This window comes from Coturnix japonica, chromosome 5 (genome assembly GCF_001577835.2).
Source record: "Coturnix japonica isolate 7356 chromosome 5, Coturnix japonica 2.1, whole genome shotgun sequence".
Lineage (NCBI taxonomy): Eukaryota > Metazoa > Chordata > Aves > Galliformes > Phasianidae > Coturnix > Coturnix japonica.
In genome coordinates, this window is record NC_029520.1 from 47,091,352 (window position 1) to 47,104,763 (window position 13,412).

Sequence of the window (13,412 nt, forward strand, 5' to 3'; positions counted from 1 at the left end):
TCTGGCCGAAACCAGCACAGGCAGGGCACCTTAGGCAGAGATCAGGCTGCTTTTTCTTACTTCAATTACACATTTTCATTCCTAGGCAGTGTTTCCGTGGGCTGACAGCTTTATGACATTGCTTGTTCTTTCTCCAATTAAAGGAGAAATCATCTCTCAGATGAAGGCAGCTAGCTGGAAGCCTATTTTTGTAACTACAAACTACTTTGCATCTGAGCATCTTCGTTTTGGTTTTTCTCTCGGTCTGTGCTCAGAACTATTCAGAGTCTTAAAAACTGGTTTTGAGATCCAGAGCAGAGTGCTGCAGTCACTGTGTGCTCCCTGCACACCTGGCAAAGGGGCTTGAGGTTTCTGACAGTCACATCACTCCAAGGTGTGGCCTGCATCGCCCTACCAGTGCCTCATCCCTTGTGGAGATCCTGAGGCATGTTTTGATTTCTAAAGCACAAGGGAGAAAGAAATACATGGTGAGGTTTTTATGTGATAAAGAATGAAGTTTTTCTCTTTCCAGAAGGGCTCTGCCCATGTCGTAGAATGCCGTACTGGCGTAATTTCCATAAGGATGAAGAACTTACTATTCTTTTGCACGATGAAGAAATGCTTTCGTTATTTATTTATTTATTTCCCGCTGAAACAGTTTAAGCATGGAAATAAGCCATGAACATAATGGTCACCAATGGCTTTGTTGCTCCTGCTTTCCTTCTGTGATCTTTTTAAGGGAGAGCAAAACTCCCAAGTAGAAAGAAAGTGATCCTGTTCTATTAAAAAAAGTGGAATGAGCAAGAAACAATGTAGAACTTCTTTATGCTTTTTGCTAAAGTGTCGTCACTAGAGTTTGTTTTTCAAGTCTGTGTTGAAACTTGGATACAGGAGAGGATTTATTTTGTTACTCTTGTATGCAGACAGTGTTCCTCTGTACTGTGCCAAGGCACCCGAAGCTCTGCAGAGGTTATAAGTCATGCAAACGTTCTGTGGTTGCCAGTAAAAAAAAAAAAAATTTGTGGCTGCTCTGCTGATGTTTTATGAATATGAGGCTTGTTATATCATGGGCTCTAACTGCTGTGCTGCATGCTGTGCTTCAGGCTGAGCCAGACCTTGGTGAAGGATGTGGCCATCCTTGCTCGAGAGATTCATGATGTTGCTGGAGATGGGGACTCACAGAGTTCGTCGGGGACAGGACCAAGCACCTCCCTCAGCTCTGTGCCCAACACTCCTGCTTCCACCATATCAGCAAGAGAAGAGGTAAGATTCCTTAGGGCAGAAAACTTGACTTCCGATGTGTATCAAGTGTGCAGGACCTGTGAACAGCCAGTGGGGTGAGTGAGGATGAAGGGGGTTAACATGGGGGGAGGATGGAAGGCCACCTTGTAATTTGACTCAACTGGTGCAGCTGCTGAGGGACTCAGCTCAAATTCATCTGTGAAGTCACCTAGAGACTCTGTCTGCTGAAGTAAGATTGCCTTTGCTGCTGTATAAATCCCATTTCCCTCCTGCTTACCACTGGTGTGGGTCTTAGAATCTTTCTGTCTTTTTATATTTGCTGTTCAGGTGGTACTCCTGGTCCTCAGTTGTCTTAGTTGTGAGAATTAGAGGTCTGACTAAATAGGATTCAGAGCAGAGGCCAAACTTGTTACCCTTCTAGGAGAGGAGTTGGAGGCCCTGTGACCCTGCTGATGGTGCAAAGCAGAAGTCTTGGGAGATTCCTGTGGCATCACATGTGGAAGGCTGTGCTCCTGTTAAACCCCTGCCAGCCTTCCCAGGGAGGGTTTTGTCCCCAGGTATTGTTTAGCTTTGAGCCAGAGTACACAAACATTTTGCAATAAGTTCAGGCTTTCAGACAGTGTTTTACTGCTTTGTTTACATGCAGATGCCACACCTGCAAAACTGCCTTTTGTGTTGCTCTTTTTGAGCAGCCAGGGCGATAATTCTGATTTGCAAATGAAACCTTTTACCGTGGGTTGGCAATGACCAGCACCCACTTCCTTCCGCAAAAGCAGCTCGCCTACATCTTTGTAGGGTGCCACTGAAGGGTGCGGCCCTCAGTCAACATTACACAGGGGGTGGTTCCCTGCAGCTGGGTAGCAGTGATATCTGAAGGACTCAGGCTGAAAGTGTTTCTACTCTGTGCAATGTGCTGGGCTTCAGTGCCCCTGGTAGTAATGCCTTGCCAGCACTGTGGGGATGCAAACTACGTGAGGCTCTCTCTGTGGTGTGACTTTGCAGAGCTGTGCTGTGCTGTAGATAATGCTCAGCAGCTGCTTCTGTTGTGCACTGGTGGAGCTGCCCAGTGCTAGTAATAGCCAGGAACTGATGAAATCATGATTTTCTGCTGATGATGCTGAGACAAAGAGGTGGATAGCCCCAAATAGCTTGGGGTCCTGAACTATGCATTTCAGGGTCATGTTATGAATGGGAATAATATAAACCAATGTGGAGTTTAATAAATATGCATCACATCTTTGGATGTGACTGGGCTACAGTCAGTGGGCGTCCTTCCAGATCTGCCTCTGAAGGGTTATGATGAATTGGTGCTCAAATAATTACTTCAGCTTAATGTAGGGCGGGTGATAGGAAATCTCTGAAGATTGGGGTGTGTGATTTTCTACTACCAAATACTTGCACCAGCTCTGAGAAACTGGGAGGAAAACTCAGAAACAAGTGCTGACACTTGAATCACTTCTGAGGGTTGAGTACTTTACCAGAAGCTTCCCTTTAGACCTGTGCATGCTGTGACATTTCTCAGCCTCGCACAAATTGCTTTTAGAATTGCTTTTATTACAGAGTTTGGTTAAAAGTTAAATTGTGTGTGTTCTCTTAAATTTTTAAGGCGGAGCTTTAGATTTAAACCTTATTCTTCATGTTCTGTCCCTTCAGGTCCAGTGTTTTCTTGTATGTTAGACAGGGAGGTTTTCAGTCCCCCCCGCCGGCATATTTACGGTGGCTTTGTTTTCATAGCTGTCAGCTGTGTATTACATGGTAGTCCAGATTCCAGTAATACTGAGCTGAATCCTTCTATAAATTAAGCAAAACCAAACCAAGATACGTTCAGTAAGAGTGAAGCCTTTGTGATTCCTGCCTTCTGAAGCCTTACGTTGTGTGTGTGTGTGTGTGTGTGTGTGTGTGTGTGTGTGTGTGTAGGTGTCACAGGACCCAGCTTTCTGCAGGGCTAAGCAACCAAGCTGAAAGCTTAGCTGCTGCAAGGGTAGTCAAGTGGGTCAGCTTAAAGCACCACCATTTCTTCACGGTGGAGTCCTGCACAATTGTGTTTTTTGAAGTTGATACTGGTACAGCAAAAAACTGAAGGTCCCGTTTATGTTTATTATAAACTGTTGCTTAACTTGCTCAGTGTGACTGTTGCTGTGATGGGAGGAAACACTTGCAGCTGTGCAGTTGAAGCTGTGGATGCCCTGTCCCTGGAAGTGTTCAAGGCCAGGTTGGATGGGGCCCTGGGCAGCCTGAGCTGGTGCCTGATTTAGTGGTTGGCAGCACTGCCTATGACAGGTTGCAGACAAACTGAGGTCCCTGTCAACCCAAACAGTTCTAAGATTCTGTGCGACAGAACAGAAAGCATGAGATCAGGCCAGCTCCCATATAAGGACCCCTGGGTGGTGGTGAAGCAGGTATTGCTCCTACACTGTTTTTACCTGCTTGTGTTGAGACCTGCCAGACTGTAGGAGCATCTCATTCCTTTCTGATGCTATTTCACTGCTGTAACCAACCTAACCCACTGTTTCTGCACTTCACAGAAAGATGCTTAAAAAAGGAAGCTTATTTAGGTAAACATTTTGGCTGTTGTGCACCCATAGCATAATGTCTCATGCTTTCTGCCTGGTTATAACTCAAATACTACTGCATAGAGTTTGGGGAACCTGGACCTTAGGAGGTTTCCTCCCAAGAGCAGAGTGCTGTTGCCAACCAAAGAACCTCCTGGGCTGTGTGTCCAGTCTATTCTGGGTGCTCAGAAGAGCTGTTGGATTTCTCTCAGTTCTGTCCACAAGTGGGAGCTGCAAAACTGGTTGGTGCCCAGGACCTCTGTGAGCTTCAGTGCATGCAGGTGGGGTGGGCATTGAGTGCTGGTCCTTTGGAATGCGCTTATGGGAATGTCACCCCAAAATAACACGTTCTATGATACCTGCTGTCACAGTCATTCAGTAGCATTGATCTCTTTGTTTCTGTTTTAACACAGATTGCTCGTAGATCTTTTCGGCTGGCATATCCATCTCAGGTGCACTTTCCATCCCATTATTTTTGTATTTCTGTCTCGTCACTCTTGTTTTTCTCATCTTCTTTCAGAGTTTTTTTGTCTGTCAGTCAATCAGACATGAGTAGCTGTCTTGTTGTTTCTGTTCTTCGTGTTAATTGTCTGTATTATCAGTGGTTTTGAATTGCTTTTCCATCTCCTCCATGTGTTACTAAATGGTTTTTGATTTAGTGTCACTTTAATGTTGCATTGATTTATTAAAACACAAGACGTGGGAAAGCAAGGCCTTTTTGAATTTTAGCCTATATTCCTAAAAGGCGAAGATGTTCTTTTCAACTGCTTGTTCAAGTCTCAAAAGCATAAAGTGGAACAGCCTCACTGAGTTCCATAGGATGACTCCAGTGGGTAGATGTTTGCAGGATTGGGGTCTAGAATTGTGCTTAGGAACCCATACCTGTCTGAACAAGACTTGAATGAATCAGTGTTCCCCTGGGGGCTTGCCTGAAAATCTGCGTTACCTGCAGTGAGTGGCTGTGTGCCTCCTTCGCTACTCATTTTAATGACTCATTACTCATTATTTCCAAGTTGGTGCAGCACATTCCAGAAGCAAGTCTGAACTACCAGAAAGTGCCTCCGGGATCAGTGGAACTGAAGAATTTTGACCAAAATATGAATGATAATAGAGAAGATGATCTATCCAAAAAAACAAGGATACGAAACCGTGAGGAGGCAAGCCAACTTTTTCTTTACTTTTCTAACTTATGACATTACTTGCAGTATGCATATATGCCCTTCTGAGATGCCAAAGGTGACTGCTACAAAAAATAGTCAAAAGAAATGCACATCTATATCAACAAAAGAGAGCTCTTGAGAAATGCTATTAAAATGAGAATTAAAGGAACAGAAAATCACTCTTTAAAGCTGATACTAACTGGAATTTTCCTCCATTAAGATGTGAGGCTGGATCACTGATAAGGAGATATTCAGTGGCAGAGCCCACTTTGGCTCTTTTACTTTTTCTTCGAAAGGAAAACCACAGATGTCTAAACTTGGAAATGTCCAACATCAGTGTTTTCACGTCATGAATACTGTTCCATAAGCCGTAATGGCTCCTTATTTTTCTGCAGAGGGCATGCTGGCCAGAGCTGCCCTTGGAACAGCTGTGCCGGAGTCAGGATATGCCTGGCCAACTGCCAGGATATGTGACCATGAGAGTGGCTTGAAATCTGATAAAAATCACTTTGGAAGGTTTCATTGAGACTGCTTGTGGCAGTTCTTGGCTTGTGAGTGTTAGTTTTTGTTTTGTGTGTGTGTGTTTGTGTGTATGCACGCTCGGTTCCCCCCTTGGTATTTGGGGGAGAATCTTTCTGCGAGACTAGAAGTCTCATAGAAAGTAGTTGTGTGTCTTCAAACAGCTCTGTCTTCCTCTGTTCTTCTGGAAAAAAAAGTCTGAACAGGCTACTGATAATCTGTCTGCTAAAGTGCTGCAACAAAGCTGTACATCATCTTAATCTCTCTTGAGCTTTGAGTATCATCCCTGTAGATAAAGATGCTTCAGTGAAGATCATTTACTCTGAAAATCTCCAGGTTTTTTAATGTGTCAGTTCTGCTCAAATTGCTTTATCTGTTCTTTCTCTTTCATTATAGGTCATCTTTGACAACCTGATGCTGAACCCGGTGTCCCAGTTATCGCACACAATCCGTGAAAACACAGAAAACCTCGCTGAAAAAATGAAGTAAGCAACTTTTTGTCCTTGGCCTGAAAGGCTGTCAGTCCACTTGTGGAAGATAACAAATGGTCATTTTTGAAAGGCTTATTATCAAGGTGCAGGGATTCGATGTGGGAAATGGAATGTATAGTGAAGGAGAGGTAATGTGATTATTTGCCATCTCTTCTTCTCAGTTGTTTTGTTTGGCCTTTGGAATTTTAGTGCTGGGTTTGTAATGCCTGTTGTTTGATTGACTTTGAAATGCTGCCTGAGGAAAGAGAGGGGAAAAAATGTGTTCCTGCAGATCACCAGGGCATGTACAGCAACAAAGCTGCTTGTTGCTCCAGAAGCCATGAGTTACAAACAATCCAAAGTCCTTCCCTACATCAACTGAAAGGAGCTTTGTCCTGTCACTAATCCACTAATCTCCTTTGTTGCCACATCTTGTGATAATTAAGTCTCTTAAACAATCAGCTTTTGGATGATAATTTTAAGACCCGTTTCACATTGTTGTGCTGTAGGATTTTGTTTCAAAACTCAGAGAGGACCTGGGAGGAGATGGAGGCCAAAATTAACTCTGAAAACGAAGTGCCAATCCTGAAGACGTCAAACAAGGTACATGTGAACTAGTACACTGCTGTGGACTTGTGTCCATGGACAGTTTGTGAAAAATGAAAAGAACAAGTTCTGACCCTTTTGAAACCCATTTCTGAAATTGGTAGTCCATTTGCATGTGTTCAGTTGCTGTTTCTTATTGCTGTTTCTTGTTGCTGTTTTCAGTATGACAAGGCAAGTTCCTCCAGCTGCTTTGCTAGTCACTTTCACCACAGTCTTCCCTTCTGTCTTACTAATTCATCTTTGGGTACCCGGTCTCTTAGCAGATGTCCAGGATCACTAGGTTCCATTTAAACATCTTCCAAAGCATCACCTGCCATGTGGTTGACACAGCTTTAATTGCAGATTGGTGTTTCTCCTGTATTGTTTTTCACCTGTTACAGTTCTGTAATGGGGCAATAAAAATGTGCCTCATCCATAGTGTGTTTGTGCTCTCATAACCTCTTATTTATGGGGACTGTCAGCATGGATTTCATTGTAACAGTGGTCTCGGAAAGCCCAACCAATGCCAAGTGTACGTATAAGTCTGTGCGGGACATGTGTCTAAACGCTTAGTGCTACACCAGTATACACATGGTCAATTGCTTTGGTAGCAAATGTCTTTGTATGTGTGGTGGTGAAGAAGTGTGAATAAGCCTTTGCACAGTTAGTATCCATCTGTGTGGACAGTTCATGTGGCTAACATTTCAAATCTACTACACCATTAATGCTATGAACTGGGTGGTGTAGTGGGGGAAAATAAGGCAGAGCAGAGGTCCCACACACTGACCAAATACACCTAAATACAGATTGCAGAATCATGGAGATTAGTAAAACCTTCAAGATCACAAAGACCAACCATAATGATATATTTGTCTTTTCTGTTATATAAGCATTGTTGGAACTGACTTTGAGTGTTCTCAGTTGGAGAGGGCAGGAAGAGTAGGGCTAGAGTCTTAAATTAGTCGAGTAATTTTTTCCTTAACTCTTCTTCTGTTGCTTTTGTTTCTAGGAAATCAGTTCTATCCTGAAGGAGCTCAGGAGAGTTCAAAAACAGCTGGAAGGTTGGTTATTTGAAATGAGCTTTTTCTTTCCTGTGCTAGGAAGATTTACAGGATAAAACAATGTGCCTTGATTTGCCAGCGAAAGCTGGGAAGGGCTGCAAGTATAGTTTGTTTTGTGCTCTTTGAGTGCATATGGAACGAGCAGTACATTTATTTTGTGCTGCCAGTTTTTGTTTTCAAAAATTGTTGACTTTTGGAATGTGGAAACTGTTGCTGTGGAAATGCTTTGTTTGTGGTAATTAGGATATTCACATGAGATGAACTGGCAAAGGTCTGTTCTGCTGGAAGTAATATTTAGCAGCTCTTTCCACCAGTAAGTTATGTTCTACTTTTGGACTGTGTCAGCGTTTGCATTGACTCAAATCTTGTACATAGAGCTCTGTGCCATAGAGGTGGCAAGGTGATCTCAGTAGCTGCCTCTTACATCATCTGGAAGCTTAGTGAAGACATACAAAAACAGAGTCATACAGAGTCATTTCAGCCTCTTGCTGCTATATGCAGTTTGCTGATGTAAGTTTGTCTTTTCTAATTCAACCAGAAAGTTGAGTGTTTTTGTAATTTTCAGTTTGGGAGAGGTTTTGCTTATTAAGGTGCTTAGGCTGAGGAAGAGATCAATATAATTAAAATGAACACAACTACTGCCAACAGTTCTATGGCCTTCAAAATGAAGGGAAGCAAACTTCTGTTTGGAAACTGCCGAGTGTTGCTAATATATCTCTCTTTTTATCCCCAGTGATAAATGCTATCATTGACCCTACTGGAAACTTGGATGTAGTTGCTGGTAACAGAGCATCTTCTGCTGCTAAACAATCAACAGCCACTAAAGTCAGGACTGCTAACACTTCTGGATCCACACTGGAGACTTTGTCCCCAGCACAGATGAGAAACTACACACAAAAGTCGAACTGTGGGTCTTCTAGCTTGCAAGATGCAAATTTCATTCCAGATGGAGAGAAATACGTGATCTGATATTTTGTATTGCTATCATATTGTAATCTACTGTAGTATTGTGTGTGAGTGGTTTGTGGACAGTTTGTGTGGAGCAGTTGTTTAGATTGCTAATACATTGCACAAAAGAAAGGAATTTATGCTGTGAGGGTGAATGGCAAGTCTGCATATGCCTTTGAATCAAGACTAGCACTGTGGAGCAGCACATGTTCAGCATAGAGGCAAACTGATTTTTAACAATTTACTCACTCTTCCAGTGTGCCATAAGCAAACAGGCTTTGCGTACCCTCCGTTCAGTACTGCCCAAGTGCGAGTGTCCCTGCATCGGCCTGTTCATAATGATTCAGTTGTAACAAGGCGCAGTTTAAGAAACACTTTTTTGGGTACTAGATTTGTTTTTGGTTTTGCTTGCTTTGTTGTTTTTTGTTTTAATTGTGTACGTGAGCATTGCAGCTCTGTTGGAATCCAAGTGCAAATCCAGCAGAATGATGGTGCAATATAATGGGTTTCTAGGAGAAACTCTCACTACAGTTCTCTTAAGAAGTCCTTTTCAGCAGTCTTACAAAGGGCAGCCACACAGAAGTTGGACTTTATGTTCTTTTTTCAGTTCCAACACTAAAACAAGACATAACAATCCTTTCCTTTTTCCTCTTGGTCAAGTGTAAGAGTTGTTAATTGTGTGAATGTAACGACTACGAATGCAGTTGCTATTTTTGATGTTTCAGACCCAAAATTATTTGTAGGTACAAAAAGTCAAACGACTGCTTAGCTTGCCAAATTTTTGGTACAGTTGCTGTCTTTAAAAAAGATTTGCTGTCTGTTCAAAAGATTTGCTGTACAATCTTTCACAATGAGCTACAAATGCTCCTGGCTGGGCCAAAGACTGAGGTGGTTGTGATTTAGCTAATTGTTAATAGAAGCATCTGTTCCAGTGGCTCGTGTAATAAACTTAATTGCGTAGCTGCTGTTGAACTGGTGAGCGCTTGATGGCACTTGATGGCAGAAGCGTAGCTCCTCCTTTATGGTTAGTTCTGCTATGAATTTCTTATTCAATGCAAAAGTGCTTGAAAAACACCATTCTGTGCTACTCCTTAGGAACTATCTGCCAGTGTCGAGCACTTGGTATATTTGGGATTTTTGTCTGGATTTTGTCTGTTTTTTTTTGTCTCCTAGACATGAATGAGTATTACGTGCAGTTGCACTTAGCAGTTTCCTGTTGACAAAACATTGCGCTCTGTTATCACCCTTTCAGTTTCACTGCAAAACCCGGAGCAATTTTTCTTACTTTAAGAAGAAAATGTATGTTTTTGGAGGGGACCTCTTCCAGATGTGTTTGCTCCCAGTTTTCTCCATCTTGTAGTAATTCCTTTGTCATATTTCCTGGTCCACAAACAGTAATCAGGTAGAGAAATCCTTCTGTAGTCATGGAGGAAACGTTTGCTGGGAAAGGTGAACGGATGAGTTCCACTTTGCCCTCATACAGTGTGTAGTTTAACCAGTGAAAATGGAACCCCAAGCTTGACTGCTGCTTCTTGTGTGCTGACTTTATACTTTGGGGTGGTAGTGGATCCCTTAGTTAGCTTCAGTAGTTACCTCAGCTTCTCTGCTAGAATGTCGTGAAAGTGGGAGCCAGCTAAAATAACTTCAGTAAGCAGGGGACGCTCACAAAGAGTTCAGTCTTACTAGCAAAGAGCACACGAGGGCTTTCCTGGTGAAGCCACTGGGAATTTTCTCTCAATTTCAGCAGAAACAGGATTGGTTCTGTGATGGGAGGATGCCATCACACCATTAGCTTGTCTTGACTGTGCAAGATGCTGGCTGACAAACAATAAGTTCAGATACCCTTCCAAGATCTCCAGCAGGTTATAAGACTCATCTGCATGCTCTCCCATGAAGGAATCTGCTGAATTTTACATAAATGAAAGCAGAATAAAAGAAAAGGAAAAAAAAAAAAGATAATTTGCCCTTGATGTTCTTCTGCCTGTAATATACGCACTGTACGCTCTTCTGCCTTTAATGTACTGAATGTGTTCATTTGGTTGTTTATTCTGATCTGTCTTTTCTTGAGATGCCTGACTGTGTCCATGACAAATATCCTACGCAGTGGTATTGTTCCTGACATATGACACGTGTTTTCAGGCCCTTTGTTAGGGCTCAGTATGTCCAGGTGCTACCCCAACTCACTAGGAGTTGAAGGACCTTCACATATAAGGTGTTGCTGTTAGTTTCAGTTTTAATGTAGGGACACATGGATTACTCAGACATTTGACTTTTATTGTTCTCTACGTTTCTGCATCTTCCTGGTTATGCTCTGGTGGATTTTGTTTCTCTGCAACACGTCCTTGACGTGACTTCTGTTTACTTTCACTTGAAAATTACTTGATTCTTCCTCCTTTGGTGAACACATCAGGATTGGATTTTCATCCTTTATTGCTTTACTCTGAATTTGAGAGAGAGCCTGCGGCCACCTGACATCAGCCCCCCAAACATGGGACCTCATCGAGTATGGGATGCAGCGGTCCATGTCTGCTTGCAGTTTGACCTGTGTGTAGGGCTGGGGAGAGATGCGTGGCTTGACTTATTTGTGACTCAGCCAAAACACACAATGCTTCTGTGTGCTGACACAGCGTTTGTGCTCGTATCTTTGTGTTCAAAACACTCTTGTTAGTGATGAAATGCAGCCTATCTTTTCCTGTGTTCGCCAGTTCTAAAACGCATACACTCCATTTGCACATATCTGCTCCAATAAGCCAAAGAGCGAGCCACACAACTACAGCCCCTTTATCCTTTGGTCATTCTCACAGCGTGCATGGCCACCAAAACATGCCTCTCTGTGACTGCAGTGTTACTCCCAGGTGTGTCCTGCTGCCCAGGCTCATTGTGTAGGAAACCTGATGGCTTTTGCGGGCTGTATGTGAAGTTGTATGGGCAGTTCTCACACCATTTTCCTTTCGTGTGTTTTGTATTTGACTGAAGAAATGTAACAAAGGGTGGCATTTTCAAAGCCACAGGGAAGCAAGTGCTCAGAGACCCTTTTGGGTTCCCAAGGGGATTCAGGGTGCTGATGCCACGAACACCCTTAGAGATCCCAACCTTCGGTTCTTCTGCTATACTTGAAAACCACGTTGTTCTCAGTTCAGCGCTTTCAAATGTAGAAACCTGTTCTTTTGTTCTGATGGAATGAATGTAAATCCCTGTGAGAATGTGCAGGAGCTTTGCTAGCAAGGACCTTAACTGAACTACAGCAACAGTCCTGTGGTGGTTGTGCTCCAGGAGGAAAGTCTGCATCATCTTTGAGTACTTTAGTAAGGGTAAAACTAGTGGAATGTTTACATCCAACCTACTGGGAAGGGAAGGGGGGATAGAGGGGAAGTGTAAATAAGTGCAAGATTCTACTAGTTTTTCTTGTGTTGCGGATCACAGTAGCTATTTTTGCAGTTGGATAAACATGTATAACTTTTGCAAAGACCAGGCAGGGCTCCCTGTCCGCATTGATGTGCCCCATGCTGAATTGTGCCTATTTCACTATCTGCTGTCGTTATGCTGCTGATTCTGCTCTTCCGAACCGTTCACTGGATCATTCCATTTGCATGCAGCACAAATGCAAACCCAGCTGTCTGAGAGTAAAGCTGAAACACGTCGGTATAACTTGAACTGATTAATTACTTTCTCTTTCCCGCACCCCCTTGAAACGCTGTGTACAATTTTGTTTCCCCTACCCCTGTTTGGTTTTTTTCCTGCTTTTTGTTTGTTTGTTTGTAATTTATTTCTGTTTGGATTATAGGCAGTATCTGTACATTTTGTTCCGAGGTGATATTGTGGACGTCTTTAAGAAAAAAAAAAATAATAATAAATTGTTATTTTATATAATTTTATCATAAAGTTGCTCTAATAAATCATTCTTTTATCATGTGACACCACAACTTTGGGTTTCTGTGTGTTAATTTGGGGGGGTGTATGTTCGTACAGGATCTTTTAACTGCCTGTTTATATTGGTGTCAATAAGTGCAGCTTAGGTAAAGGATGGTGAGCAGCTGGAGGCTGGTGGTGCACCTGGATCCCTTCAGCTGGCACAGATAAATAGAGGCCTATGGGACATGGGGGTCCCCTCACTTCTGCCCCCAGAGGTGCAGGAGCACAGGGCTGGGTTGTACACACTGATGCCCTTTAAAGGTCCCTTCCAACTCCAGCAGTTCTATGGCTCTATGATATGTGAAGTGCTAAATATTTCACATATGAGGTTAATACTTCATGGTATTTACTGAATGATTCAAACGGTTGAAATTAGGTAAATCTTTAAAAACATTTTCAGACAAAAAGCCATAGTTTGATGTAGAGTTTGGAACTTTCTGTAGGCTCGTCAGCTGAACCATTTCAGTGCTCTTGACCTGAAATGACGTTTTCTTTCAGCTAATTTTACAGTCCTTTGGCACAATGCATAAGCAGAGCGTTTCTCCTCTCAGGCATGAGGACCCGGGCTGTTCTGCTTCCATCCTTCTGTTGGCTGTTGGTGCCCAGACCCAGCAGCTTCATCCTCATTCAAATCAGTGTTATTCTGTAGTAATCTTTGCAGTGTTGGTGGCGTTCCTGTCTATAGTAGCTCCTCGAGATGGGAGCACGTTAAGCTGGCAGTTTCTTCATAGCAAACCTCCCACATACGTGTTTAACGATGTTCTGCTGTGTACTTTAATACATGTTTCTAACAAACCAGAGACCAAGCGTGGTTTTTAGAGGGACTCTGCTAACCAGAGCGCATAAGGCTGTAAGGTGAGAGATGTATTTACTTTGTGTGTGGGAAGGTGGCAACTGATAGAAGGAGCCTTGTCTGCGGAACAGAAGTGGAGGTGTGAAGCAAATCACTTGTTTGCCCAGATCCTTGCCAGTCTTCCTCCCTTA

The 13,412-nt window shown here is 42.9% G+C and overlaps 1 protein-coding gene across 12 annotated transcripts in view; it reads left to right on the forward strand.

The window, feature by feature from the left end:
• The window catches only part of CEP170B (centrosomal protein 170B), a 53,121-nt gene extending 40,682 nt beyond the window's left edge, over positions 1 to 12,439 (forward strand). For 6 of the 12 annotated variants that reach the window (XM_015865586.2, XM_015865585.2, XM_015865591.2 and 3 more), the window contains 7 exons: positions 1,083 to 1,242; positions 4,187 to 4,225; positions 4,787 to 4,930; positions 5,849 to 5,937; positions 6,432 to 6,525; positions 7,517 to 7,568; positions 8,302 to 12,439. In XM_015865586.2, the coding sequence (XP_015721072.1) occupies positions 1,083 to 1,242; positions 4,187 to 4,225; positions 4,787 to 4,930; positions 5,849 to 5,937; positions 6,432 to 6,525; positions 7,517 to 7,568; positions 8,302 to 8,537 (814 nt within the window). In that variant the 3' untranslated portion in view covers positions 8,538 to 12,439. The remainder of the gene's footprint in view (positions 1 to 1,082; positions 1,243 to 4,186; positions 4,226 to 4,786; positions 4,931 to 5,848; positions 5,938 to 6,431; positions 6,526 to 7,516; positions 7,569 to 8,301) is intronic. The other 6 variants (XM_015865588.2, XM_015865593.2, XM_015865596.2 and 3 more) reach the window with 3 other exon arrangements.
• Positions 12,440 to 13,412: the final 973 nt, after the last annotated feature.